At 34.6% G+C, this 27328-nt stretch overlaps 2 protein-coding genes across 2 annotated transcripts; one reads left to right on the forward strand and one right to left on the reverse strand.

The window, feature by feature from the left end:
- The first annotated feature begins 8129 nt into the window (after positions 1-8129).
- LOC132274199 (probable beta-D-xylosidase 7) lies at positions 8130-14157 on the forward strand. Its single transcript, XM_059775422.1, has 6 exons — positions 8130-8619; positions 9306-9608; positions 11223-11392; positions 11534-11631; positions 12435-13199; positions 13331-14157. Exons 1-6 carry the CDS (start codon positions 8218-8220, stop codon positions 13918-13920), a joined length of 2328 nt encoding a protein of 775 aa, XP_059631405.1. The 5' UTR covers positions 8130-8217; the 3' UTR covers positions 13921-14157.
- A 648-nt stretch (positions 14158-14805) lies between these two features.
- LOC132274200 (uncharacterized) lies at positions 14806-21406 on the reverse strand. Its single transcript, XM_059775423.1, has 4 exons — positions 20969-21406; positions 17969-18558; positions 17087-17173; positions 14806-15211 (listed from the first exon to the last, which is right to left on the reverse strand). The coding sequence occupies exons 1-4, from the start codon at positions 21239-21241 to the stop codon at positions 14938-14940; spliced, it is 1224 nt and encodes a 407-aa protein (XP_059631406.1). The 5' UTR covers positions 21242-21406; the 3' UTR covers positions 14806-14937.
- Between the last annotated feature and the right edge of the window lie 5922 nt (positions 21407-27328).

Raw genomic sequence — 27328 nt, forward strand, 5'->3', positions numbered from 1 at the left:
ATGTTAGGACATATCCACTAATTGAAGTGCTTGCTATTTGTTAGTGTAGAATATATTATTACTACATTGTAAAATATATTATTACTATATTGTAGAATATATTTTAACAATGTATAAGTTTATTATATAAGGTTTAAATTTCTTGTTCTCCACACATCTCATCATCTATATAAATTTCATATATCTTCACATCTCTTACATCAATACAATATATAATTTCTTTCTCACTTTTATATTTAATATAATATCAGGCTATTAGAGACCGTCTTTTAGTGTTGCACTAAAAAACTTTCCCTAAAGATCTTATGAAAATAAGGCCATTTTCAAAATTCTTTTCTCGAAGGCACCTTTAATTAGTTCATTTCCAAAACTCTCTCCTCAAAGGCATCTAATTTAATATTTTTGGATTTTACTGGACTTATTATTCTGTTAAAACAAAAATTTTGGGTAGGCTAATAGATTGGGCTCGAGACGCAAGGTGGTTTCTAAGATAAATTAATTCTCGAAAGTGGCTTATATGATAAATCTCGTTTCATAGAGGGCACTGCTATTGTAGCCGAATAGTCAAGTCCAATTCTCCAACCAAACCAAATCATTTGTAACGGGTACTCACTTCATTGATACATCAGACTCTAGAAGATGATGGTTTGGGTCTTTTTATTGGAATTAACTATCACTTTGGCACTTGTGCATTTAAGGAATAACATAGTGATAGAATATATTCTCACCCGTCATCTGTGATGTATGACAGAAATGTAAGCATTTTGAACTCGGTATACATTTTAAAATCGAATATCGAAAATAATTAACCAATCTAAATTTATTAATTATTATAGATTATTTCTTGATAGGATGAATCTCATTCCTTATGTTAATGTTATCACTTGTGTATTCAAGGAATAACATTAACATAAGGAAGGCAAAGTGATAGAATATATTCTCATACGTCCTCTGTGATCATTGGTCGGGTAATATATTATCAGTATCTTGGGTACTCCATTCGTATTTCTTAAAAAATATGTATCTCCTCTTACCATTTCTAATTTTTCACTGAGACAAATGTAAGCATTTCGAGATCGGTTAGAAAAAAAACACGTAATGAAAGAAACAAGAGAGTTGTTTTTTCCATAAATTTTAAAATTGAATATGCAAAAATAATTAATATAGATTTATCAATTATTAAAGATTATTTTTGGGTAGAATGAAAAAAAGATCACGGGGAAGAATAAGTGAGTGCGTAAGGATGATTTTGTCATTTTATTACACCTTAATGGTCCATCGGTCCCGACATTTCAAGTGCGCTAGTTTCGACCATCGGCATGTGAACCCCTACAAAGAAAGATTCTCTAGCATACTACTAATTAGTAATTACTATCTGAAAAAATATATATATATACATATACATATATGTGTGTGTTTACAACTGGAATGAAACATTCACCTATATATTCATTAGGGATTTTACATGCTATACTTTCGTTATTCATTTTTTCAGTTAATTTTTTTTTATCTCTTTAATCAAAGGGTGAATATTCAAGTGCTAGAAGAGTCAAAAGTGTAACCTTTTTTGCCCAGGTAAAATAATAATAATAAAAAATAATAAAAAAAGGTGCCCCATAGCCTAGTCTGACTTCCGAGCAAGAGAGGGAGTGAAATGTAAAAAATGCCACCATTATTTTAACGCAATTTAAGAATAATAATAATAATAATAAAACTTTGTACAAAAAGACCAAACTACCCATAATCATGACGAATGTTTTTTTATGATCCTTAGATCATTTTTCCTGACCAATCATTATTGAATATGTAAGTAAAACATTGAATAAAACTTGCACATGTTTTTTTATACAGTTACTTACGTGTCTCGTATCTATTGACAATTGACTGGAGTAAGTAATAACTTCTCCCATAGTCATTACAATCCATATTGACAAAGAAGGCGAAAAAAGAGAAGCTCTTAATTCATTGATTTAATTCGAAAAAAAAAAAAAAAAAAAAAAAAAAAAAAAAAAAAAAAAGAAGAGAAGAAGAAGAAAGGGAGGAGTGTTTCATTCATCTCTTCCTTCCATCTAATTTTCTTCCATCCTACTAAATGGAGCTCGAGAGAGAAACTTAATTGATTGGCAAATTCAAGATAATATGACTATGCATGTAGTCGAAAGATTTTTTTTGTTTTCCACTTTGTACAACTTGATCAAGTTATATATATATCAAAAGCAATTTACTGGGGAATAGATGGTTTACTTTCCTCTTTTTGGTAGGAAGAGATTGTTTACTTTCTTAGAAAAATTGAATGGAAGGGAGAGAAGAATAGATGAATGAGACATCCCTAGGTAACTGAGCTCACTCCCTAAATGCACAATAACAATAGCCTCATTCGTTGAACGGAGTATATATCGTTTGAGCCGGAACTTTCAAGTTATTGATACACCCATTAAATTAAAAAATATATATATTTTTTCTTAATTTGTTAGAAGTTTTTTATATTCCAATGAAGACCAATTTTATTGAAAATGCATTTTAATTTGATGGATATACCAATGAAATAGTATGTGTGGCTCACCCTCATCTTTATTGAACGAGTCTTTTTTATATGGTGTGTTGTCTTGGCAAGAGAGACTAGTTCATATCATATAGTTATGCAGGCATGAATCATGGTTTATAAATCAACACTGATAGATTAAGTGTCAATTAGTTTGGTTATGAAAACTTGAAGTTATCATATTCATAGATACATAATATATATATATATATATATATATATTGGGGTAAAAAACAACAACCTAAAATTGACGTTACATGAAGTACTTGTGTTGAGGGTGAAATCCACGCGGTCCAATACAACACCGTTTTCCTGCAAAAGAGAGAGTAGAAGATTGATGAATCTTGACGATACCGTTGTGGTGTCTACCAAGAGCTCTCTGACGATCAAGTCAGTCACCGAAGGTCTAAAAGAAAGACAGAGATTTAATAATAGTTTTTTGTCGTACCTTTATTGACTGATAGGATCTCATTCTTATAATCGCTCTCCCTCAGTTCATTTGTAAGATCAAAGGAGATTCGCTTGTGCGAGATTAGAGGAGATCCGCTTATGTGAGATCAGAGGAGATCCATTAGTTGCAAGATTTGTCGGGGATATGATTTAACCCTTTTGACTTCCTCAAATTGTGCCAAGGTTATCCTTACCCTATTGTACCACATCATATTTCATTATCCTTGATAATGAAATATTATCATTCTTATCCGATAGAAATATCATCGTTCGAAAGTCGAAGAGGTTTGGCGGCTGGTCAATACTTAGTTGCCTTTATCGTTAAGTCAAGGTAGGTTAGGTTTATTTTTTCTTATCAGTTGCCCCCCCATTCCCAAACTTGCTCTTCTAGCTTTGGGAATGTGAATTTTTTTTTTTTTTTTTTTTTCCCTAACAGTGCCCGCAGGTACTGTTCACTTGAACAGTAAACCTTTTTTTTTTTTTTTTTTGCCTTGGGCATTGTTCGTTCGGGAATAGTGCCCGCAGGGGTTACTGTTCACATGAATAGTAAAAAAAAAAAATTCGTCCTGGGCACTACAGTGCCCGCGAGTTACTGTTCACATGAACAGTTTTTTTTTTTTTTTTTTTGTGGTACCCTTAGGAACTCTTCCCTTGGATAATATTCCCGTGGGTACTCTGCCCTTGGATAATCTTCCCTTGGGTACTATTCCCTTGGGTAATCTTCCATTGAGTACTCTACCCCTAGGTAATGTTCGCTTGGGTAATTTTCCCTTGAGTACTGTTCCGTTGGGTACTCTTCCCAATGGTGGAATTAATACAGATACCAAATCAAGGTTCTGTTTTGGAAGGGCATGATTCAAACCCCTGGTCAATAACTCTTAGTGATGTAAAACTGGATTTTTCTTTTGAAAATCCGATATACTAGTTATAAGCTTCATGGGTTTCAATCAACCCATCCCTTTGGCAAGGGAATAAATTTTACGAGCTGCACTCAACTCGTCACTTCTTTAATAAGGGAACGAGCTTTACTCAGCTCATCCCTTTAGTAAGAGAATTAAATTTTACGAGCTTCACTCAGCTCGTCCCTTTAGTAAGGGAATTAGGTTTTACGAGCTTCACTCAGCTTGTTCCTTTAGTAAAGGAATTAGATTTTACGAGTTTCACTCAGCTCATCCCTTTAGTAAGGGAATTAGGTTTTTGTCAAGCGTCGGGAATGCTGTCCTACTGAGCTAAGCATGCTTGATGATTACTTTCTTGCCCCTTTTAATAAGGGAAGTAGATTTGCTCGAGCGTTGTGAGCTCACCCTTTAATAAGGGAGTAGTTAACCCTTCGTCTCTTTACCGAGGAATGAAGATGAAGTTGACCCTTCGTTCCTTTATGGGGGAAAGAGGTGTAGTCTGAAGGAGCGTGACCCTTTTTAATACGAGAGGTAGTCGTCTCTTTAATGAGGGAAAAATGTATTGTTGGCCCTTGGTCCCTTTAATGAGAAAACCTTTAACAAGGTGTAGTCGGTCTCTCGTCCCTTTAATAAGATAAGTAAATTACTATGAGCTTAATATTACCACATAGGTAGGTAACTGAAAACGTAATATTTTATTGCGTAAAAATTGAGGGTCATCCATCTCATTGGTGATGGTGACTTTATTAGAAAACAAAATAACACGTGAGGGAGCTACCCTCCATTTAAAATAATGAACTGAGATGCCTCCAGTCGTTATTTTGAATGACTTGATAAGGCTAATTTCAGCTGTGAGACAATTGTTAGTTGGTATACTTATCTGAGTCATCCTCACGATATGTCCTATCGCTTTGGCTGAAGAATGATCTCTTATAGCTGGTATCCTTTTCATCCCTGGTGAGAGGGGCTGATCTCTTCTTGTCCTCTCCTTCCTTTCCCTTTCATGCATTCATGGCGTCTTCAGCGTTCATGTGTTTCTGCACTTTGATCAACAACTCTGCCATGCTGGTGGGAGGTTCTTTAGAAAAGGCGAACAAGAATCTGGAGGTTTGGAGTCCTCCTATGAAAGCGGTCAAAGCCACCTTGTCGTCCACCTCTTCTACCTGCAACATCTCTGTATTGAATCGGGTGATATATTCTCGGATCGACTTTCCCTTCTGTTGCTTCACGGTAAACAGGTAGGTGACCGGCCTCCTATACCACTGACCTGTAATGAAGTGGCTAACAAATTGCTTACTCAGTTCTTCGAAGGTGTTGATGGTTCCTTACTTTCAGCTTGTTGAACCAAACTCCTGCCGATCCCTTAAATGTAATGGGAAAAGCTCGGCACATGATTTCATCTGGCACGGCGTGTAAATACATAAGAGTTTGAAAGGTCTCCAGGTGATCAAGGGGATCTTTGGTCGCATCGAAGCTTTCGAACGAGGGCATCCTGAACTTGCTAGGCAGGGGGCATTTCATAACGGCGGGGCTGAACGGTAAGTTGGTCCTCAACACTAGGTCATCTATGGCGGCAGGACCATTCCCTTTCATAGCCTGCATTACATCTTCCATTTTCACCTTGAGATTCTCAATCTGTAGGTCGAAATAGGTAAGTTTCTCTTTATTTTTCTTAACACAAGATTATGCCTGTTTGAGACTGGGGATTCCGCGAAGGTGGGGAAGGAGTTCTTTGCGTCAGTTTCCAACTTGGCTTTGTTCTGCATCAAACTTGTGAGAATGATTGTTTTCTCTGTCCTCCTCGTGTTGTCCCCTATCATTCAGATTGGAAGGATATAGGTCGGACAATTCTTGTTGAGGTGGTGGTCCCGCTGGGATAAAATGTTGCAGGATCTCTGCATTTTGTTGGATGAACTGGTCCATACCCTGATTCAGAGTTTGGACCTGTAGTTCTAACGCTAAGCCGTTCCTAGTCATTCGGGACATCTGGGTGTTCACCCGACCCTTCTCTTTGACTGGATCCCTGCAGCGATGTTTTTGTTCCAGTTACCATACCGGACCGCAAGTGCATATACCCAACCGAGTAATTGATTTAAGGGAATCGTCGTTTCCACAGACGGCGCCAACTGTTGAGGGTGAAATTCACGCAGTCTGATACGACACCGTTTTCCTGCAAAAAAGAGAGTTGAAGATCGATGAATCTTGACGGCACCGGTGTGGTGCCTGCTAAGAGTTCTCCGACGATCAAGTCGGTCACCGGAGGTCTAAAAAAGGCAGGAATTTAATAACAGTTTTTTGTCGTACTTTTATTGACTGGTATGATCTCATTCTTATAGTCATTCTCCCTCAGTTCATTTGCGAGATCAAAGGAGATCTGCTTGTGCGAGATCAGAGGAGATTTGCTTATGTGAGATCAGAGGAGATCCGATTGTTGCCAGATTTGTCGGGGATATGATTTAACCCTTTTGACTTCTTCAAATTGTGCCAAGATTACTCTTACCCTGTTGTACCACGTCATATTTCATTATCCTTGATAATGAAATATTATCATTCTTATCCAATAAAAATATCATCGTTCGAAAGTCGAAGAGGTCTGGCGACTGGTTAAATACTTAGTTGTCTTTATCGTTAAATCAAGGTAGGTTAGGTTTATTTTTTCCTATCAACTTGGATGTTAAACATGTCTAAGTTTTCCATTTTATGTCAAAAAATAAATAAATAAATAATAATAAAAAAAAATAACCCTCATTTTCTCTGCTCTCACGAGTAATTGATACTTCTGTCAGCCTTTTAATAGCAACTGCCTCACCATCTTTTACAAATCATCTGCAAACCAAATACAATCTCTGAACTTTTGCAGGTTCCATTGCCAGTTTGTCTGATATAATTAATCTCTTCCTTATGGTAAATTTTTCATTAAAGTTTTCTTTTTATTTTGTATTATTATTTATCCGCTAAAAAACTCACACACTACACATTTACCTTCAATTTGGAAGGAAATAGACTATACTTTTTAAATTGTTTAGTAAGAGTTTTTTTTTTTTTTTTTTTTTTAGCTGATATTCCCTCTTGAGGAATTCAACTGACCCTTGTAAGAAATTGTTTGTATATAAGAAGAGCTGAACTTTAGATCTAATGTTTTGTGAGATATTAAGGTCAAGTGACTTTTTGTAATGCTTAGACACTTATTTATTTATTTAAAAACTTAAATTATTGGGTAATATTGCATATCCACCTATTTATATCCAATCACTTTTTCATTCGGGTCCGATGTGAACAAATGACCCTTGTTACACTTATCCACTTGAACCAACCTTTTAGAATTATTCTGTAAAAGTTCTTATTAAATACTATTTATTGAAGTCAGTTAAAAAAATTTCTTATTTCTTTTATGAGATATAAATATTAAGAACCTTTTTTACTTATTTTAAATGTAAAATAACAATTAACATTAGGGAGAAGATTTGTAAATTACAAATTAATACAGAAGTAAAGCACGATGCTCAAACATGAACCAATCTATAAGAATCCTTTTTTCTTTTTATGTAAGAAAAAAAAAATGTATATGCAAGTTAAAGCTACTAAATAAAAATAAATGAGTAATACCATTTTCTTGATCTAGAAGAAGAAATAAGTTGTTACTCTCTACTTTTAAGAACTCCTGGACGCTAAGTAGAAGTCTTATCCATTTGTAGATGGAGATTCAATAACAGCTGGTTCTAGAAGAAGTTATGAACATTATGTATACAAAGTTACTCAAATTATAATAATAGTACATCCATAATTAAGTTTGATTACTAAATTACGGAATATAATTTTTCTTACAAGATGTCAAATACAAAGACAATCACGAGTTGTGAGCTCTGCGGGACACTAAATCTAAAGGGTTGCAATGTAATACCGAATCTAAAAATCAAACAAATCCAACTGCATTTTTTTGTGGATGGAACAGTCAAAAGTGTACACTCAAACTACTTAATAATTTTTCTTTTTGGCAATTGTTAGGTCTCTTCAATAATTATCTCCCTTATTTTCATAAAAAGGAAAATATTACTGGTAAATATATGCACACACAAATACACAGTGCACAAGGACAATTTTGTCATTCGAACACTAAGAATTGATGAGTTTGACTAATCAGTAACAACAATCCAGTTGCCTTTTCGTCTTTCGCTTATACACATACATACATACATACATACATACACACACACATATATATAATATATAGATAGCTCTTGCTTAAGATAGCACTCAGTTCTACCTCTATAACTCCATTTCTTTTGTTTCACTACTACTCTTCTCATTCATCACCAATTTCACAAAATGAGACTCCATAGTAGAGTCAGTATCATAAATCTCATATCCATTACAGTACTCATCGTTCTTGCTGAGTCGACTCAGCCCCCATTCTCATGCGGCCCATCCAGCCCATCAACCAACTCGTTGCCGTTCTGCAACACCGCATTACCCATCTCCCAACGAGCCAAAGACCTCGTCTGCCGACTCACACTAGACGAGAAAATCTCCCAACTCGTTAACACAGCACCAGCGATTCCGCGACTCGGTGTCCCCGCCTACGAGTGGTGGTCCGAGGCGTTGCACGGCGTATCCGATCACGGGTTTGGCATCCTATTGAATGGCACCATTCGCTCCGCCACCAGCTTCCCTCAAATCATTCTCACCGCCGCTTCCTTCGATACCCACCTCTGGTATCGCATCGGTCAGGTGAGTCAATAGTGAGTTAACTCATTGCTAGCAGCAACAGCACACCTTTACTCACACTATTTTGAAAAAAAAAAAAAAAAAAAAAAACCAAAACAAAACAAACTTCTATTACAGTCCTACTGATATTTGATATATTTCACTTAATTGATATTTAATATATTTAACTTACCTCTAAGATTTATTAATATTTTATATAGATTTGTTTACGTTTCATAATTTCACCTACGTATGTTATAAGTGATTTTTTATATTATTTTGCCTATGAAATGTTCAGTTGTCATTTTAGGCATTAGAATGGTAAGATGACAAAATGATTAGAGAATGAGGAATCTGTTATATAAGTTAGAATCTTAGAAAAATAAGTAAAATTATAAAATATAAAGGGTCTATGTGCAATATTAATAAACTTTAATTATGTTATCTATAAGCAGACCTAGTCGGTAGAATATGAATACAAAAAACAACAAAAAAGAAAATTACAAAAATGCACGTGATGAATTATGGGTAACTCTGATGATTCGGACACCATTATTTTTTTAAAAAAAAATATTATATATATATATATGTGTGTGTGTCAATGCTATATATGTATCTATATATATTGATTTTTTTTTTTCAAAAAAAGTTAAGCAACTGACATTAGAAATATAATAAATTATAATATTGATGCTTTTGTTGGTGTGAAGGTCATTGGGTTGGAGGCTAGGGCAGTGTACAATGAAGGGCAAGCAATTGGGATGACATTTTGGGCACCAAACATAAATGTATTTAGGGACCCAAGATGGGGGAGAGGACAAGAGACACCTGGCGAGGACCCATTGGTCAGTGGGAAATATGCAGTCTCATTTGTGAGGGGTGTCCAAGGGGACTCTTTTGAAGGCGGGCAGCTCAAAGATGGGCACCTCCAAGCCTCTGCTTGTTGCAAGCACTTCACTGCCTACGACTTGGATAGGTGGAAGAAAATTGATCGTTTCTCCTTTGATGCTGTGGTAAGATTACTAAAATGCCCCATGCTCAATTGGTTTTTTATTATTATTATTTTTAATTAGTTTTTTGCTTTCCCCCAAACATGGTTATTTTTGGGTTTGTGATTTATGTTATTCTACTATTTTATTTTTAAACTATATATACCTCACGTTCATGACATAAAAAATTCAAATAAGGAGCCCATAACTTAGCTTGTGGGATTGCAATGTGTCAATGTCAGTAGCGAACCTTGCCTCCTCTGATTGAGTTGTTATCAATAAATTATTGGTTTCTTGCCTGGGTAATAATAATAATATAATAAAATAAATAATTTTTTTTAAACTAAGTAGGGCTAATTGTAAAAAAAAAAATTATGCATTACTCCTTACCCAAGAGGTTGGCTCAAGCGAGTAAGTGTAACGTTCAAGTTGCTGTTGGGTAGTACTGTCTTATCCGAATCCGATGTGGGACAAATAACCCTTATTACTCAAGAGGTTTGCTCAAGCGAGTAAGTGTAACGGATGGACGCTTACCTATTTACTCAAAAGTTCAAGTTGTTGTTGAGTAGTACTATGTACCCACTCATTTATACCTAATCACTTTCTTATTCGAATCCGAAACTCGCAACGCTCTCATTGCGACTTGGGCCACTCTACCTACCCGGGATGTTCACCAAGATGCCTTCCGAATCAGGCACTTGACGTGACACCGAATCAAGGATTGGGTCTGGCTCTGATACCAACTGTAACGGTTAGGCGTTTGCCTATTTATTCAAAAACTCAAGCTGTTAGGTAGAACTGCATACTCACCCACTTATACCCAATCACTTTTCTATCCAAATCCGATGTGGGACAAATGACCCTTGTTACAGTAAGTCACTTGGTCCTGATGCCTTAGAAAATATTAGGTATAAGGTTGGACTCGTTTTAAGGGGTGTGACAGTGTGAGTAAAGTAGGAAAAAAAGAATGCGTTACTCCTTTGAATTATAATAATTGAAGGAGTTTTATGCTATTAATTTGAACGAGTAAATTGGGATTTTTTAAAAATCTCAATATTTTTAGTGTTTATTTATTGTGGTAACTTGACAAAGAGGAGTACTTCAATTTATTTATTTATTTTTAAATTGAAAAAACAATTGAGGGTGATTATTGCTTAAAGTTCAATACAATGGGGTGATTTGCACATTTTTTATAACATGAGAAAGCTTTATGCAATTTACCTTGGAAAGTGCATACGTTTCAAAGAAACAAAAAACGACATCTAAGCTAACTTTAGACTATTTCTCTTTCTAGGGTTCTGATTTTGACTCTCTTGATTGGAAAGAAAGGAATCCAAGAATTGGTAGCTTTAGTTGTAATAAAAATATATTCTTACCTAATTACCCACCCCCACAAAAAACAAAAACACAAAAACAAAAAAACTTTTTTTTTTGTGTCGGTAATAAAAAGATATATATATATATTTTTTTGTTATTTATTGAAGATGACATAGATCAATCCAGCAATTACTAGAAGAGAATGTTGATCGCTTTCATTTATAACTCTAAAACTTCTATTTCCAAGAAGGAAATGATATCATTTGCCAATGTAATATATAATAATAATAAATAATGTAATTTAATTTTGTGGTGAGACAGGTTAGTAAACAGGACATGGCGGACACATATCAACCACCATTCCAGAAGTGCATAAAAGAAGGACGAGCCAGTGGGATAATGTGTGCGTACAACCTCGTGAATGGTGTCCCAAACTGTGCTGATCATAATCTCTTGTCCAACACTGCTCGTGGTCTGTGGGGTTTCCAAGGGTACACCTAAAACCTTTGTTTTTTTTTTTTTTTTTTCTATTAAAAAGAAAATAAAATAAAATAAATTATATAATCCTCCATGAATTGAGCCGTTTAATGATTTTAAAATTCATATACTTTGTTTTATATATATATGATCAGATACATAACATCCGACTGTGACGCGGTCTCGATAATGCGTGATAATCAAGGATACGTTAAAACACCCGAAGATGCAGTAGCTGCTGCTCTCAAAGCTGGTATGGCGTCTAGACTCTATTTACGTTCCTTGTGTTTAAATCAGAACTCGAACTTAAAACTTCAATATAATAATTATTCCAAGCAACTTAAATAGAGTACGACAATGCAATCGCACTATATGTTTTGTGGACCGTCCACTGCAATACAACAGTTATCCAAAAACTTATGGATTATGCACCAGTAGAAGGTGGACCATTTGGTGAAATTCAAAGTGGGGGCGTGATTGGGCCATCCTAGGGGACCATGAAATGGACATATTTCTTGGACGATGCATGTATTTTCACAGATTATTTTTTCATCCTTTTCCGCTTGTGGATCTACTTGATTTGATGAGTCATAACTGACGACTTTATCTTTAAGTACATGACCAAAGAGTAGACGACAGAATCTCCTTAAAAAAGTGAAAAGATTGATGCTCGTAGCTGGCCCATCTGACATGGTTTGGATGTTCCTCATTTGATGCACATCTCCACATTTAAGCATGCCCATCGTACGGTACTAAATTCAATCTCGTACACTCGTAATAGAACTATTATTACCGACACAAGTATTAGCTTCCGTCTTCAACATTCAAAACCCATGATGGACTAATCGGACTACTTTATGTCATGTTATTGTTGGATATGTCCGACTTTCGTAACTCAACTCTTGAATCTTGTAAGTTTTACGGTGGAACTCACAGATCTAAATGCTGAGGTTGTGCAATCTAATCACGACCAAGTCCGTAATGTTCATTTTCAGATGAATTTATAACCGAATGCAAACTACATAAGACTAACTAGTGTGTACCTTAAATTCGCAGGGATGGATGTCAACTGTGGTTCCTACTTGAAAAACTACACCAAATCAGCAGTTGAAAAGAAAAAACTGCCTGTATCCGAAATCGACAGAGCTCTTTGCAACCTCTTCTCTGTTAGGATGAGACTGGGACTGTTCAATGGCAACCCAAGCAACCTACCATATGCCGACATCGGTCCAAATTGCGTGTGTACCAAGGAGCATCAGGACCTCGCCCTTGAAGCTGCGCGAAATGGCATTGTCCTTTTGAAGAACTCAGCCAAGCTCCTCCCGCTTCCGAAAACAAAAACCAAGTCCCTTGCTGTGATAGGCCCCAATGCCAATGTCGCGCACACACTTCTCGGAAACTACGAAGGCCCTCCTTGCAAATCCGTCACGCCATTACAAGCACTGCAGAGCTATGTCAAAAGTACTAGGTTTCACCAGGGTTGCAACGCGGTCAGTTGCACTTCTGCTTCAATCAGTAAAGCAGTGGAGATAGCAAAGGCCGCGGACTATGTGGTGCTGATTATGGGACTGGATCAAAGTGAAGAAAGGGAGGATCACGATCGTGAGGACTTGGTGCTCCCAGGGAAGCAGCAGAGTCTCATCACAAGTGTTGCTAAAGCTGCAAAGAAGCCAGTTGTGCTGGTGCTGCTATGTGGAGGTCCAGTTGACATTTCTTTCGCCAAACATGACCCGAAAATTGGAAGCATATTGTGGGCTGGTTATCCGGGAGAAGCAGGAGGAATTGCACTTGCAGAAATCATATTCGGTGACCATAACCCAGGTGAAGTTCACTAATAATGTTTATAATAGCACATTTGTACATTGCTTTGAACAAAAATAAGTTAAAGCACTAAAGCAGTCCAGTGCCAGTGACATTCTGAATCTGATGATGTAAGTCATGTTGCCATGCAGGAGGAAAACTACCCATCACTTGGTATCCAAAAGATTTCATAAAAATACCGATGACAGACATGAGAATGCGGCCTCAACCATCCTCAGGCTATCCTGGGCGCACTTACCGCTTCTACAAAGGCACAAAAGTTTTTGAATTCGGCTATGGTCTAAGCTACTCACACTATTCTTATGAGTTCGTCTCTGTTACCCAAAACCAGCTCTACCTAAATCAATCATCAAATGCCCAGGTGATCAAGAGCTCAGATTCAAGCAATTACATGGCAGTATCAAACTTGGGGACAAAATTCTGTGAGAACATGAAGTTCTCTGCTGTTGTTGGGGTCAAAAATCACGGTGAGATGGCTGGTAAGCACCCGGTATTGCTTTTTGTAAGGCATGCCAAGCTTAAAAATGGGAGTCCGATGAAACAGTTGGTTGGATTCCAGACTGTGAGTTTGAATGCAGGGGAAAGAGCAGAAATTGAATTCGGACTAAACCCTTGTGAGCATCTCAGTGGAGCTAACGAAGATGGTTTAATGGTGATTGAGGAGGGATCCTGTTACCTGACCGTAGGAGATGAAGAGTACCCCATCAGCATCCTAGTTTGATATTGAGCTTTGAATCTGCAAATAAAAAGCCAATTCATGAGTTAAAAAGTTTACAGCCCATGTTTTAGCTTATTTGTTGCTTCAATAGATAGAATGCAAATCACAGATACCTAAACCGAGTGAAAAGCTCTTTCCTTCGGCAGTTTTAAAATATTTCGTGTCTTGAATTTAGTTCTTATTTCGATTAATAAATGTCAGCATCTGGGGAAAGAAACCATGCTTCCAATTACAACATAATTGCACTGAACTGGGCTATTATCTTCATGAAGAATCTGCTAAAGCATTCAATTATTTAACAAGAATGGAACTGTGCAATCAAAAACCAACTCACCAGAATTTAATGCAAACTATCAATTGTGTAGAAATATAAATATGCAACAAAGTTTGTCCAGAAAATTTTCCTCAAAACGCCAGAAATTCATTCCAGTCCTAGCATCCCCTCATCTGGCTTCTTGTATATTTACTATTTAAACTATTAAGTTCCCACTGGCACATTTTTATCAACCAAAAATGGAACTATTTCGAACAAGTATCTTGTCACAATTGCAATGAATCCATTTTCTTCTCTATAACAATTAAACAGATTTAGTTATTTTACATGTTTACTATCAATTTGGAGTTCTCCATAATGTCATTCCAGTTTTTTCTTCGGATTGCTCCGTTTCTTTAGAGACTCGAGTATAAATCTATCATAAATTGGTTGATTCTTTCATCAAACGCCCAAACAAATCCCGAATCTTCACTTTTCCATCAAGACCTTGAGACCGTACACCTAAAAATTGCCTAGAATATACATATATATGTGTGTGTGTGTGTGTGTGTGTGTGTGTATTTAATATTTTAAATATAACATAAGAAAGAAAGACTGGGAAAAGAAAAGGGAACTTGTAGGCATAATTTGATTTCCCATAACTCAATTTGTTTTACCTGAAAAATGGAAGAGTCAACTTCATCCTTCTTATAAAGGATAATGTACAATATTATACACGATTGGCATGATACTGAGGTCTTCTAATATCAACTTTGTGAATTTGTTGAGGATGATGTATTTGCCATAACAATAGTTGATATTAATAGGACAAGAATAGAAAAATAAGCAGTGAGTACATGAGATTCCTTAGCAAGGGAGCAATAACTGACAGTTACTGCTCCCCCATTCTTTCTGAAAGTGGCAACAACAAAACCAGGGTCATCCCTGGCATCCCATGTCATGGCCGGAACAGTAACCTCACGCGTCCCATCTGAGTGAATGTGATCACAAAATTCATGAGCATGTGCGCTGAAAACAATCCTGCAGAGGGGAAAACGGAATTAGGTTATAATATGTATCAATAACTCCATCTATACTCTGCAATTACAATATGGGCTTAACAAAAAAATCATTTGGTCAAGTTTTAAATTGGTGAACGTCTCATAGTGTCCAATAATGGAGAATATTTAGGATGCAGCCATGCACAAGGTAGGTTCTAAATAAAACTCTTAACCCATAGCAAGGAAGTGGCATTGCGTCTGTTACATTCAGCTGCCCTACTAGAAAAATAACAACTTAGACTGATATAAGCCCAAATTTGGTTGAGCATACATACGTTTCTTGGTTCTTTCAACCTTTACGTTTTTCTATCCTTGCTAGTTTTCAGTATAAATATTACCCTTACTAGTCTTTCTATCCTAATTCTCTACTTCAGTGGTTTGGTTGATCATCTGCCCTCCCAAATTAGTGAGCTATGCCTCTTGCAGAAGGTATCACACTCAGTGTACACCTGGACAACTGATCTGGAGGGCTTGTGCACACGCCTGCACGTGCGCGCACACACACAACATCAGGATCAACTATTATAGTTTAGTAAATGGGGTTGATGAAAAAAGAACCAACATATAAGTAACATCACAAATCAAATATTGTAGTTTTTAGTAAATGGGGTAATTGGCTAGGGTGGTATACCCTCCTCAACCTTCCCAAAGGGGAGGTTGAGGATTCAAGCCCCAAGTGGGGCAAATGGGTATGTGCGCTGCTTGCTTACCCAAAAAAAAAAGGGGTTATTGCTAGGTGCAATGGTAAAATTTCGGACTGCTATGAGTGACGACACAGGTTTGAGTGTGATACTACAGTTTTTACCACCAAACACCCCACGCACACACAGGCAAAAAAGCAATGACCATGTAGGTTTTCAGAGAAGAGAAATATGAACCTGAATCTATAAAAGTGGGTTAATGGTATTTTTTTCTCTTTTATAAAAGGAAAAGGTCCACCTTTTTTAACACAAGAAAAAATTCTTAAAAGGTCTTTTAAGAACTTAATTTTGCATCTACTGAACAATCTAGGGGTCAACATAGGATTTCAACAGATGATATAAAAAGGCCTTAAACCATAATGGCACTAAACGAGGAGTGACACCCTCCAATTTCCATGAACGTCATATCTTCGCTGGCAGAGATCTTGATCTCTTGTTACAAAAATATGAGGGACAGAACAGTTTTCTGAAAGGTGAATACGCATACTAAATGGCTCAAAAGGTATGCATCAGTTCTAATTTAGCATTCTATCTGGTGATCTTAAATCAGGTGATCTTAAATCATGATTCATTTTCTTGTTCTTAGTGGCAGCAAAAGGGAAATGACATGAACAATAGTTTAAGAGAGTGTAACTTAAATATTTAAATCCTTCAACACGCCCACTCACGTGCAGGCTTCTTTTCGGTCAACACATGAATTATCAAGGTAACGGTGAGATTTGAACTCGAGACCTTTGGCTCTGATACCATGTTAACTACCATCTACTCCAAAAGCTTAAGTTGTTAGAGAGTGTAACTTAAATATTTAAATCCTTCAACAATGGCAAATTTTCATGCGGAAAGCTTTATCCTCTAGTTTCACATTAGCACATACAACTTATACCTTCAGTTAGAGGAAATTTTCATGATCACACATGAAAAAAAATTGTATCACAAGAATAACAGTTATTTCCAACTAGAGATCTGGATGTGTATCAATCAAACAAGGAATTACAAAAGACATGTATGGAAAAGAAGAAGCCTTCCAATGGAATAAACAAATAAAGTTTCAGGAAATATGAGATGTGATCTACAAAGATTAAATATGAGATGTGATCTAGAAAGAGAGATACAAGTCAGACAACTATTTTGTGGATTAAAGAACAAAGAGTTACCTTGGCTTAAGTGCTTGGAAGATATATTCAGTAGCATTTGGCGGGAGAGTGTGCAATAAGTCATATGGCCCAGTCCCAACAAGCCCCCTGAAGAAAAGTTCAATATAAGTTAAGAACTGGCACTTTTAGGAGTATGGCTGATGCATGCTAAATTAAAATTCACGACCCACAATGCAGTTAAATACATGCAAAGTATAATGAAAAATTATCCACCAACAGTTTACCATTTATTTTTTTCTTTTATTTTTAAGATGGCAATAACTAATCAACAAAAGTGCAGCAAAATATAACTGTTAGGACTCTAACTCAACAATAACCCTTCATCTATAATTTATCTGAGGAGATGATTTGAAGATAGTTAAGAGCATTTATAAGTACAAACACAAACGTGTTTTTTTCCTCCTATTCCTTTTTCTGGATATGCTGGAAGGGTGCAGTAAGACGAAATAAGCTCCATAAGTTTGGCTTGATTAGGGGCCCATTCGAGATCGTTCCTTAACTAACCTAGGTCAATCCTAGCAGTGAGACAATAAATCAGCGTGATTAAAGCCATAATAAGGGCTGCCCAATGCCACTCAAGCTTGAACAAAATTGTTTGATGAGAAACAAATTCCAAAAAATTTGTGAGGTAAATGAGCAAAAGCCCGATCCTAGTATTGTGCTCGTTAATCTAGGAAGCAGAGCTCAAGCAGCTTGCTAATCAGCTTGTTAACAGCCCTCAGGGCACTAGAAGAAGGGGGGGCATTTTAGAGAAGTCCATTTTCTCTGCTTACCAATCAAAATAAGAAAGAAATACGTAAAACTATATCCTTCGTTTTTCAACATACAAATATAACTAAAGGTAGGTGTGATTCAGATGCACTGTAGGTAAAAGAATGGCACCTCTGTCGTGTTTTTGAACTCTCACATGAATGATTAGTTCCATCAGTGATAATACTTCCCCAATAGTTGTTGTTTGTCATCTGTTGCAGTGGAAAGTGAAGTAAGAGGACAGGACCCGACCCAGATGACACAGCATTTTCTCTCCACCCAACGTCACCGGAAGTCAAACTGATTTTGCTAGACTCAATCATCAGTTCTGTTGTGTGTTCACTGTCCATCCGCAAATCTATGCTTTCTCTCTCTATTACTTTTTCAACACTAAAACGTAGCTTATTGTTGCCACAGAGCAATGCCACAGCATTAAGTGAAACAAAGCTAATGTTACTAATTTCAAAGGCACCACAACCAGCGGAATCCAATCCGGGAAAACTGCTAGCTATCCAATTTACAGATTTTGTGTTTAGTGCACCACATTCTCCAATATCCCTATCTCCGAGAATAACATGAAATGGATGGTCAAAAAAGGGACCCAACAATCCATGAAACTGATGGAGCACAGATGACCACTCACTTCTCGTCAAATCTGATCCTCTAGCAGAAACATCTCCTAATACAAGCAGCATATCTGGCTTCAAGATTTCAATTGATTTCTGGTTCAAATATTTGTAGACAAAAAATGATCAGAAAATGAAGTTTGAATCAAATAAAAGTTCAACCACAGACAGCTGAGGATAACAAAATATTCAGAAAATTAAATTCTCCTCGTTTTGTTAATGCATTGTCCCTTTGACACATTGATTATAAACTTCTTCCATGATCCATCTCAACCTTACACTCTTTGCATCTATATCCCAACTGCTCTACATGACACTACAGGGTTATCAGTTTTGACCAAGTGTATCAATAATTATAAACCCTAGAGGGTTGTTGGATCATCAATTGTTAACTATGGATTTGAGTTCATTAACCTCATCTCAAGACATAACATTTCTTCCTCAAGACACAAACCATTGATACAAAAACCAACTTGTCAATGAAGAAATTTAAAGATTCAATAATTAATATGTATGTTTTGCTTAATCTTCTACTTTCCGCTTATGCATTCTAGACAGACCTTTAACAGAAAAAAGTATAACAATAATAGAACATAGAAAATATACAATCACTTGGATGAGCAAACATCTACCTAAATCACTTTGAGAGTGACTGTCCTCCAAGGCTCCAGTAAAGTAACAGTATTATTGTGAGAATTAAAAAATCCTATGAAGTGTGTTTAGAGACAGGGTGTAGAGCCTGTTTGGTTCTGTATTCTGTTTTCTGATAACTGAAAATCAGAAAACTATTTAAATCATCTTTTGGTTGACAGTTTCTGAAAAATGTTTTCTGAAAACTCAGCTAAAAAAACCCTATTTTCTGAGTTCTTGATAACTGTTTTTAAGAAATTGAAGCAAACAGGCCCATATTGACTTGCTTTTTTCCTTTAAAAAATGCATTGCAACCATACTTCCCTAAAGTAATAGTACACACTACACTATCAAGTATGCTAATGATTCTTTAATTCTATATCATGAACATTGGGTACAGTGGTTAGTGGTTTAGCATGGAATTTGATGGTTTACTGGCATTGCAGTGACTTTTATATACATATATATATATATATATATATATATATATATATATGTAGTTATATATATATATATATGTAGTTATATATATATATATATGTAGTTATATATATGGGTATGTTAGGCATGTGTACGTATATATATGGTGTCACTATAATTGATTCATACTTCTGACTCGCTAAATGTGTGCTAAGACTTTTCTTTCTTTCTTTCTTTTTTAGTACGTAAGATACACCCGCTTTATTCATTTGGAACTTGAATCCTCAAGCTCCTTTGTGGGAGGTGAGAGGAGATGCCAATCAGGCTACTGCTTGGTAGTACCCAGAACAATTATACACAATTGAAGTATATCACACTAATAACCAAGATAATGAACCATATAACCCTAGTTTTGGAAGACGATATAATTTAGAAAAATACCAAGAGACAAATAATTCCATTCGCAAAGCCTACCCCCAAGAAGTAACCTTCTTCTAGGTAATAAAACTTAGGTTAGTTAAAATAAAGGAGGCCAGCAGTACCTTTACTTGGGAAAATTAGTGACATCCTCTTCTTTGAAAAATCAGCTTTAACAACAATCTGCCTTCCATAATTTAACCAAAATGATGAACTTGATTTAATAGGAAAACCGCAAATCACTCCTGTACAATTAAAAAATCTTCTATTTGTTTGTCATGATAATCATCATTCCACTATGATGAAAACTCTTAATAATGAAATTAATAATTTCCACATTTGATCCCAGTTCTCAGTGTTTCGGTTCATGCATGCCGAATTCAATATATATATTAGCCATTTACCTTTTTCTTCCTTGTTTTTCCTCCTTAGATCTCATCTTCCATCAGTATACCTAAATTCTCTTTGTTGTAAATGAAAAAGGCTTCATAAAGTTAACAAATGAAGTGTTGAAAAGCTCCAAATTCACACCTGTAGATGGATCATATACTTGTTCTTGGAAAATTCTTCTACTGATTGGTCTTGACCACTATAAGACCGACCAACTATAACATTTCTGCTATTTCAAATTGCTATATCCAACTTACCTAACAACGTATATAGCCCCAAGAAAACCAACCTTTTGGAGTGTTTTTATCACGCATTGCTTCCTACTACTATCTTTTATATCAATATGTTTCTTATTTGATATATGAACCCAAAATGTAAAATTCCAAAGAAACAAGTAAATGCTGGGTGAAACAAAAAAAAAAATCACATATACGTATAATGAACATTATATCTTCAGTTCTAAACCCTCTAAAATACTGCAATTCATGATTTTTCAAAAACCCTAACCCTAAAATTGTACGGAAATAGAAGGAACAAAAATACAACATGATATATTCAGTTCTAAACCCACTAAAATACTTTAATATATGAAGTTTCAAAAACCCTAACCCTAAAATTGAATGGAAACAGAAGGAAGGAACAAGCATACCCTGAAGAATTGGGACAAGTAATGGTCTCTGAAGAAGATGTTAATGTAAGGAGCTTCGGAGCCCAACAAGAGCAAGTCTGCAACTATCATCACCTTCAAATCCTCCGGATGATGATGGTGGTGATGATGATATTCATCATCCTGATTGGGTCTGGGTACGACCTCGCAGGAGGGTATCGAAACCCTATCTTCGTAAAAGATGAGGAATGTGATGATGATCAGAGACAACATTCGTGTCAACGGAACAATCATCGCCTTGTGTTTTGGCAGCATAACAGTTCCGGAAATGTACAAGAATTTTCTTCAGATTATATGAAATTAGGTCTTTCGCCAAATCAAATTCTAAATTTGGTAATTTGTGTTTTATCACCAAAAATTAGGTCTTTCACCAAACTCATATATATTTGTTGCAATTTTCATTTATGTATGAGTAATTTTTAATATATATATTTTTTAATTACTTCAGTACTTATATGATTTTGTAGAACTTCTGAAAACAACTTAGAAATTCGTTGTCCCATCGAACGTAGCACAGCGATTTACTGGTTAAATTTTGGAGCGTAGCAAACCCAAGATATGAGATTAGAATCTTGCTAAATGTTCTTTATGACTAACCTTTATTGACCCTAGAGTGAGTCACCCGACCCCGGAGGGAAGGCACGCTTTCAAGTTCTCAGTGATTAGTTGAGTTGTTGAAGGTAGGGGTGCAACTTGAGTTGGATAACTAGAACTCAACTCGAGCTCAGCCCGATTTTTCACGAACTTGGATAATCATTTTTACAATTAGGATTATACTTGGGTTGAAGTGCTAGCCAACTCGAATTCTAATATTATTTTTATATATATTTTTACTTTTAAATACATTATATATAATATTTAAAGTATGATTACTTCTTTCTTTTTTTTTTTTCAAGTTGTTTTGTTAAATTTTAACTTGTTGTACGTTAAAATTTGGGAGAATTAATTTTTAAAAAATTTGTTTGTAATTTATTAAAAATCTACAAAATGTATTTAAATTTTTTCTTGTTTAAAAGTAATTTAATCTAAAACTAATTCAAAATCATATTAAATTTTTGGTGTAAAGATTAGGCATACGAGTAATCTGAATTAACCCGAAATTTTTACTTAGAATCTAAGCTTGAGTTGCAAGCCCGAATTTAAAAGTAGAAAGATGGGTTGGGCTTGGGTTGAGTAGTTAAGGTTGAGGAAAGGGGTTAGGGTTAGACTTGAGTTTAGTATTTCATATGGTAGGTTAGGCTCAAGTTATATCTCAAACCCGTCTAACCCTCCCGAATTGAAGTCGTAATTGATGGGCCCTAAGGATTCGTGCCTTTTCGAATACCAGGGTGTTAACTTAAAAATAAAAATAAAAAAGTTAGAAATCCATTTTGTCTTCTTATTATATAAATTTGTGTTATCAAATAGTTTTTGAAACCTATTTCTTTTTGTTTTCTTAATATCATTGCACTTACTTGCAAATCGGAATAGAATTCAAAAAAATTTAATCTAGAGTTTAATTTTTAAAAATATATATATATATTTCAAAGTTAGTACAAATAAATTTTGTTTAATATCATTGCACTATGATCTACTAATTTTTTTTTTTTTTATTTGAATCCTAGCATTCTGAAATTTATAGAAAACACTAATTCACTGGGTTATGAAGTAACTGTGGCATGATATACATTTTCCATGCTTTAATAGTAAAATTTAATGAAAATGGTACAATTTGCATTTGATAGCTATAAATAAATGGACATAATTGTTCTATATAAATGGACATAATTGTTCTATTTGAAAACGAATCCATGAATATGGTACATATGAACTTAGTCACACAATTTGTCCAAAGTAATTCCGCTCTTAAGTTCGACACGCGGATTTGCAATTTGGGAGTAAATTCATACAAAATCACATAACTTTATATAATTTTATTTAAACTTAATGATGCTTCCACTTTAAAAAAAATTTAGACTTTAACGTTTTCGCTCCCATTCTCGCTTTTACTCCCGCTCTATGTGACTTAGCATATGAACAGCAAAAAAATGTTCTTCTATTCCTACTCTCATTTTTACAAGTCAAATGCATAATTTATTTCTAAGAATGGGAATATTAATTAGCCCTAAAGTTACAAGTCAAATGCATCATTTATGCAATTTCTTGGGACATGGACATAAATTCAAGTCTGCATTGTGTATAAAAAAAGGATGAGAGTACAGTTATGTGAGAAAATGAGACATAATTAAATGTGTCGAATTTATTTTAAAAAAATTAGTTATTATTGATCGAAATCACATTATCCGAACCATATAGCAATTTCTCTAGAAGGCACCATAGAGGTCGTTGGTTGGCCGACCTGTTTTTACATGTTGTGTACCAAATCTTCAGCCATGGAATTATAAGAATTCATTTCGATATATCATATAGTATTTATTTTGTGGAATTGTGTTCTTGTTTAGTTTCATTTGCAATCTGCTTGGTAGTTCCTTTGCAAAGTGTAATAGTGAGCCAAGTCCAATTTGATTTCATATGTGTAAGGTTTGCTCTGGATCTTCTTGTACTTTTTTTACGTGGATCATCAAAAAAAATTTAGATTACGTCAATATAATGAATTTTATTATGTTCATAGAATGACATATAATGTATAGAGTTTAAAATGAATAAATATATTTTATTGTACTAAGACAACATAACAAGTGCGAAATATATTAAAATAAACTTCCAAGGGATTGGATCCAATGGTGAAACTTGAAACTTAATGCTTCACGAAGTATTAAATCCCATATACGAATCCTCTCAAGTGCGATTAATTCCTTAAGGATCAGTGGGTCGCCATCGCAAACATAGTCCAGACTTTATCCGATTAGTGTACAGGGATTGCTTTGCATGGGTCCTATAGATTAGTCAGGGCGAAGCCGCCGATACCTTGGTAAACAGAAGAAAAAAAATTGCACAATTCAAAATGATTAAATATTTTACCGTACTATATTTATCGGTTTTCACCCTATCCATCAAAAAACTCACATGCACTTAAAAATACCCATTATAAAGTACGAACTTCTTACTTTCCTTGGAGGGAAGAGGGATAATACTAATTTCCGGAAAAAAAAAAAGAGGGATAATACTAACCGGAATAATTCATAATTATGGTCCCTCTTGTGGTGGACTAGTTCTTAAAGATTAGGCTTGAATGAGAATGCTACAGCTATGCAAGATAAGTTAATAATATAATTTTCACCAATATTCTTTGATTGCATCGCAAATTTTGGCTGTTTTTGAGTAATCTTATCTTTTTATAAACAGCATGATGTGAAGGCTTTAAAGCATGCATCATGTGTGAAAATAGAATATTCAATTGTTATATTCAATTGTTAAACAAGTGAGAGCCGATCAAGTCCAGACGAATTTGTCGACTTGTAATTACGATTATGTTGACACACTTCCTAATGTATGCATATTAGTTTTAGAATCATGATTCAAAAGTTAAAACGGAAAGGAAAAGAAGAACAAGAAGTTGTTTTTATTGATTAGATAAATTCAACTTAATACATGAAAAAATTAAGAAATTATTAGATAGTCTAGATCTATAAATATTTGTTGAATCAATTTAATTCGAACTCTTTGATTGAGAAAATGGCTTCAAAATAGTGTATTAATACTGTATATTATAAAGAAATTTTAACAACGGTCTAAATTTAACTGATCCGTCGAATGGACCTAAACCATCTAATAATTTCTCCCTAACCCGAAGAGGTTGGCCTAGTTGGATCTACTCTTCCAAGGGGTTAGCCTAATTAAAAAATATTTGGGTCCTGGCGCTTCATGAAGTATCTGATTTCAGGATCGATTCTTGATATGTGCAAATAATTCCTTAGAGGAGGGTGTGTGAGTATCAACTAAAAAAAAATTTTAAAAAATAATAATAGTGAGAGAAAGCCGAATTCAAACCTTAAGGGATTGGCTCAAGTGGATAAGTGTAACAATGGTCATTTGTCCAACATCGAATTCGGATGGAAAAGTTATTGGATATAAATGGGTGAGTATGTAGCACTACTCAACAATTTGAGCTTTTGGGGTAAATGAGCAAGCGTCCTCGTTAAAGTTGATATCAAATCCAGATTCGGTGTTAAGCCAAACCTCCGATCCAGAGGACAATTACTTTCAGTGAATTTTTTATTTTTTTTTTTGATTCGTTTTAAGTATTTATCAAGATTATCATCACTAATATATTATAAAATAAAATAAAAATGGTAATGGGGTTATTTTTCTTGAATTCATCACCAATAATGAAATGGGAATATACAGTTGTTGCGATGAACACATGGGCCTAGGCCGTCCGGCCATTCGAATCCATGTGTTTGCAATACCCCATGGCTGGGGAAAAATGACTGTCTTTAATATGTTTGTATGCTTGTGGAATCTATTGCTATTAGATATCCACATACACAATCACCTACCCCAACCATTTTTGTTTGTCTTCCTTTGCAATGAGGTGTAAGATTATATAATCCATAGTAGTAATATTTATTTGCATAGATGTTATTATATAAATAGTAATAAAGCGCATGCATAATATAAAAGGCAATCATGATGGATTTCATTTGGGTTTTTTAATAATCATATGGATCCACTCCTCCAATTTAAAAATTATACCAAAATCCCATGCCATATACTCCATGTTATTGTTGTCTCCAAGTCATGATTTAAAATAAAATAAATTAGTATTACTAGGACAAAATTGAAAATTTTCAATTGCTGACAACCAACATTGGGGAATTTGAGAATAAAACTATATCCAACATGATAGAGTGTATTTTCAAATAATTACTTTTAAGAGAGATTGGTGAAATTTACTCATAATATAACTTATGCATATGGGTTGCAATATTAAACGTTTTGTATTCTAATGATATCTCATTTACCTTTCAAAGGAAATGATGAGAGTTTGAGTCCGGGTACAAATGGCTGCGCAGCATGTTAAATATTTCCAATAAGAATATGGCATTTTGGAGAGGAACAGAGACGACGTGCCTCCTGGCCTGGCCTGCCCTCTATAATATATATGGGAATTTTTTTTTTTTTCCATATATATAAAAAATTATACATTACCCCCTAAAATTTGTGATTTTTGAAAGAGTACGGCTATTTATCCCGACAAATAAAAACATACTATTTCACCGCGTCTATGTGACTACCTATGTGTCAAATATAATGGGATTCATTTTAAAATATAAGGTAATTAACTATTTGGAAAGTTGAAGTTCATTTTTTAGATTTCATCTTAATATAATATCTTTATTGGTGTATATCAAATTGTATATGTGTTTTATATATACATCACATTGCATCTCTCGAGGTATAAATACTTAAGATTGCATCTCCTATATATAATTAGATAGACATTTGTTTATTACTATAATGATCAAAATTAATGATCCATGTAAACAAAAACAAATAGAGGAATTTAAAGAAAAATTGCAAAGCATTGGAAAATTGAAAAATATTGCAATTTTTGTTCTAGATTTTGTACCAATCAAATTCTTGTATATAAGTACCATGAAAGTTGCTGTGAAAATGAAAAAGAAGATGAAAAGAGTTATGGCAAATTGATGTATTTTATGGAAACAAATAGTAGTATTAATTCTTAGAGTTGAAATTAGCACTTCTCATCTTATAATAACACTGTCATATTTTTAAGTTGGGATATTAAAATCGATTTTAAGTTAGAATATTAAAGTCGTCAATAATATCATTTCTCTTTCTAAAATTATAACTTTATTTTTTCGTTAATTCTTCACATTCCTTAAATTTTCTTTAAAAAAAAAAGTTAAAATTTCCTTTCTCAATTGAAACACTTAACTTTTTCCTTTTAAAGTTTTCTCATTTTCCATTCCTTTTTTTTCTTTTTATTTCTTCTACTTAAAATTCTTCTTTTATATTTTATATTTGTTATGTTATATATATATATATATTTTTTGCACAGTATCTCCCTTGACTTGAAATCTTGGCTTCCTCCGGACTATATAATGCTCATCCGTTATATTTAATATTATATTTTACTGAAAAATTCTAAACACGCCGTGACAATCAATAATAACAGGATATAAATGCAAAACCGTTGGAGAATATAAAGATAAACACCTAAAATGAAACATAATTTTTTCTCATCATAACCGAGAATCGGCATCGGAAAAAAACACGATTAATTTTTGCAACAATACTTCAAACAAAATAATACAGTGGAGTAATAAAGAAACAACACCCTTTTAAATAGTTTCTTACTCCTTTTTTTTTTTATTATTATTTTTTTTTTGAAGTATTTTTTATCCTTTTCCTTTTCCCCCTTTTTTATCTTAAAAA

Source organism: Cornus florida, unplaced genomic scaffold, assembly GCF_030987335.1.
Source record: "Cornus florida cultivar Cherokee Brave unplaced genomic scaffold, ASM3098733v1 CherokeeBrave_3.0.0_Hap2_Chr09, whole genome shotgun sequence".
NCBI lineage: Eukaryota > Viridiplantae > Streptophyta > Magnoliopsida > Cornales > Cornaceae > Cornus > Cornus florida.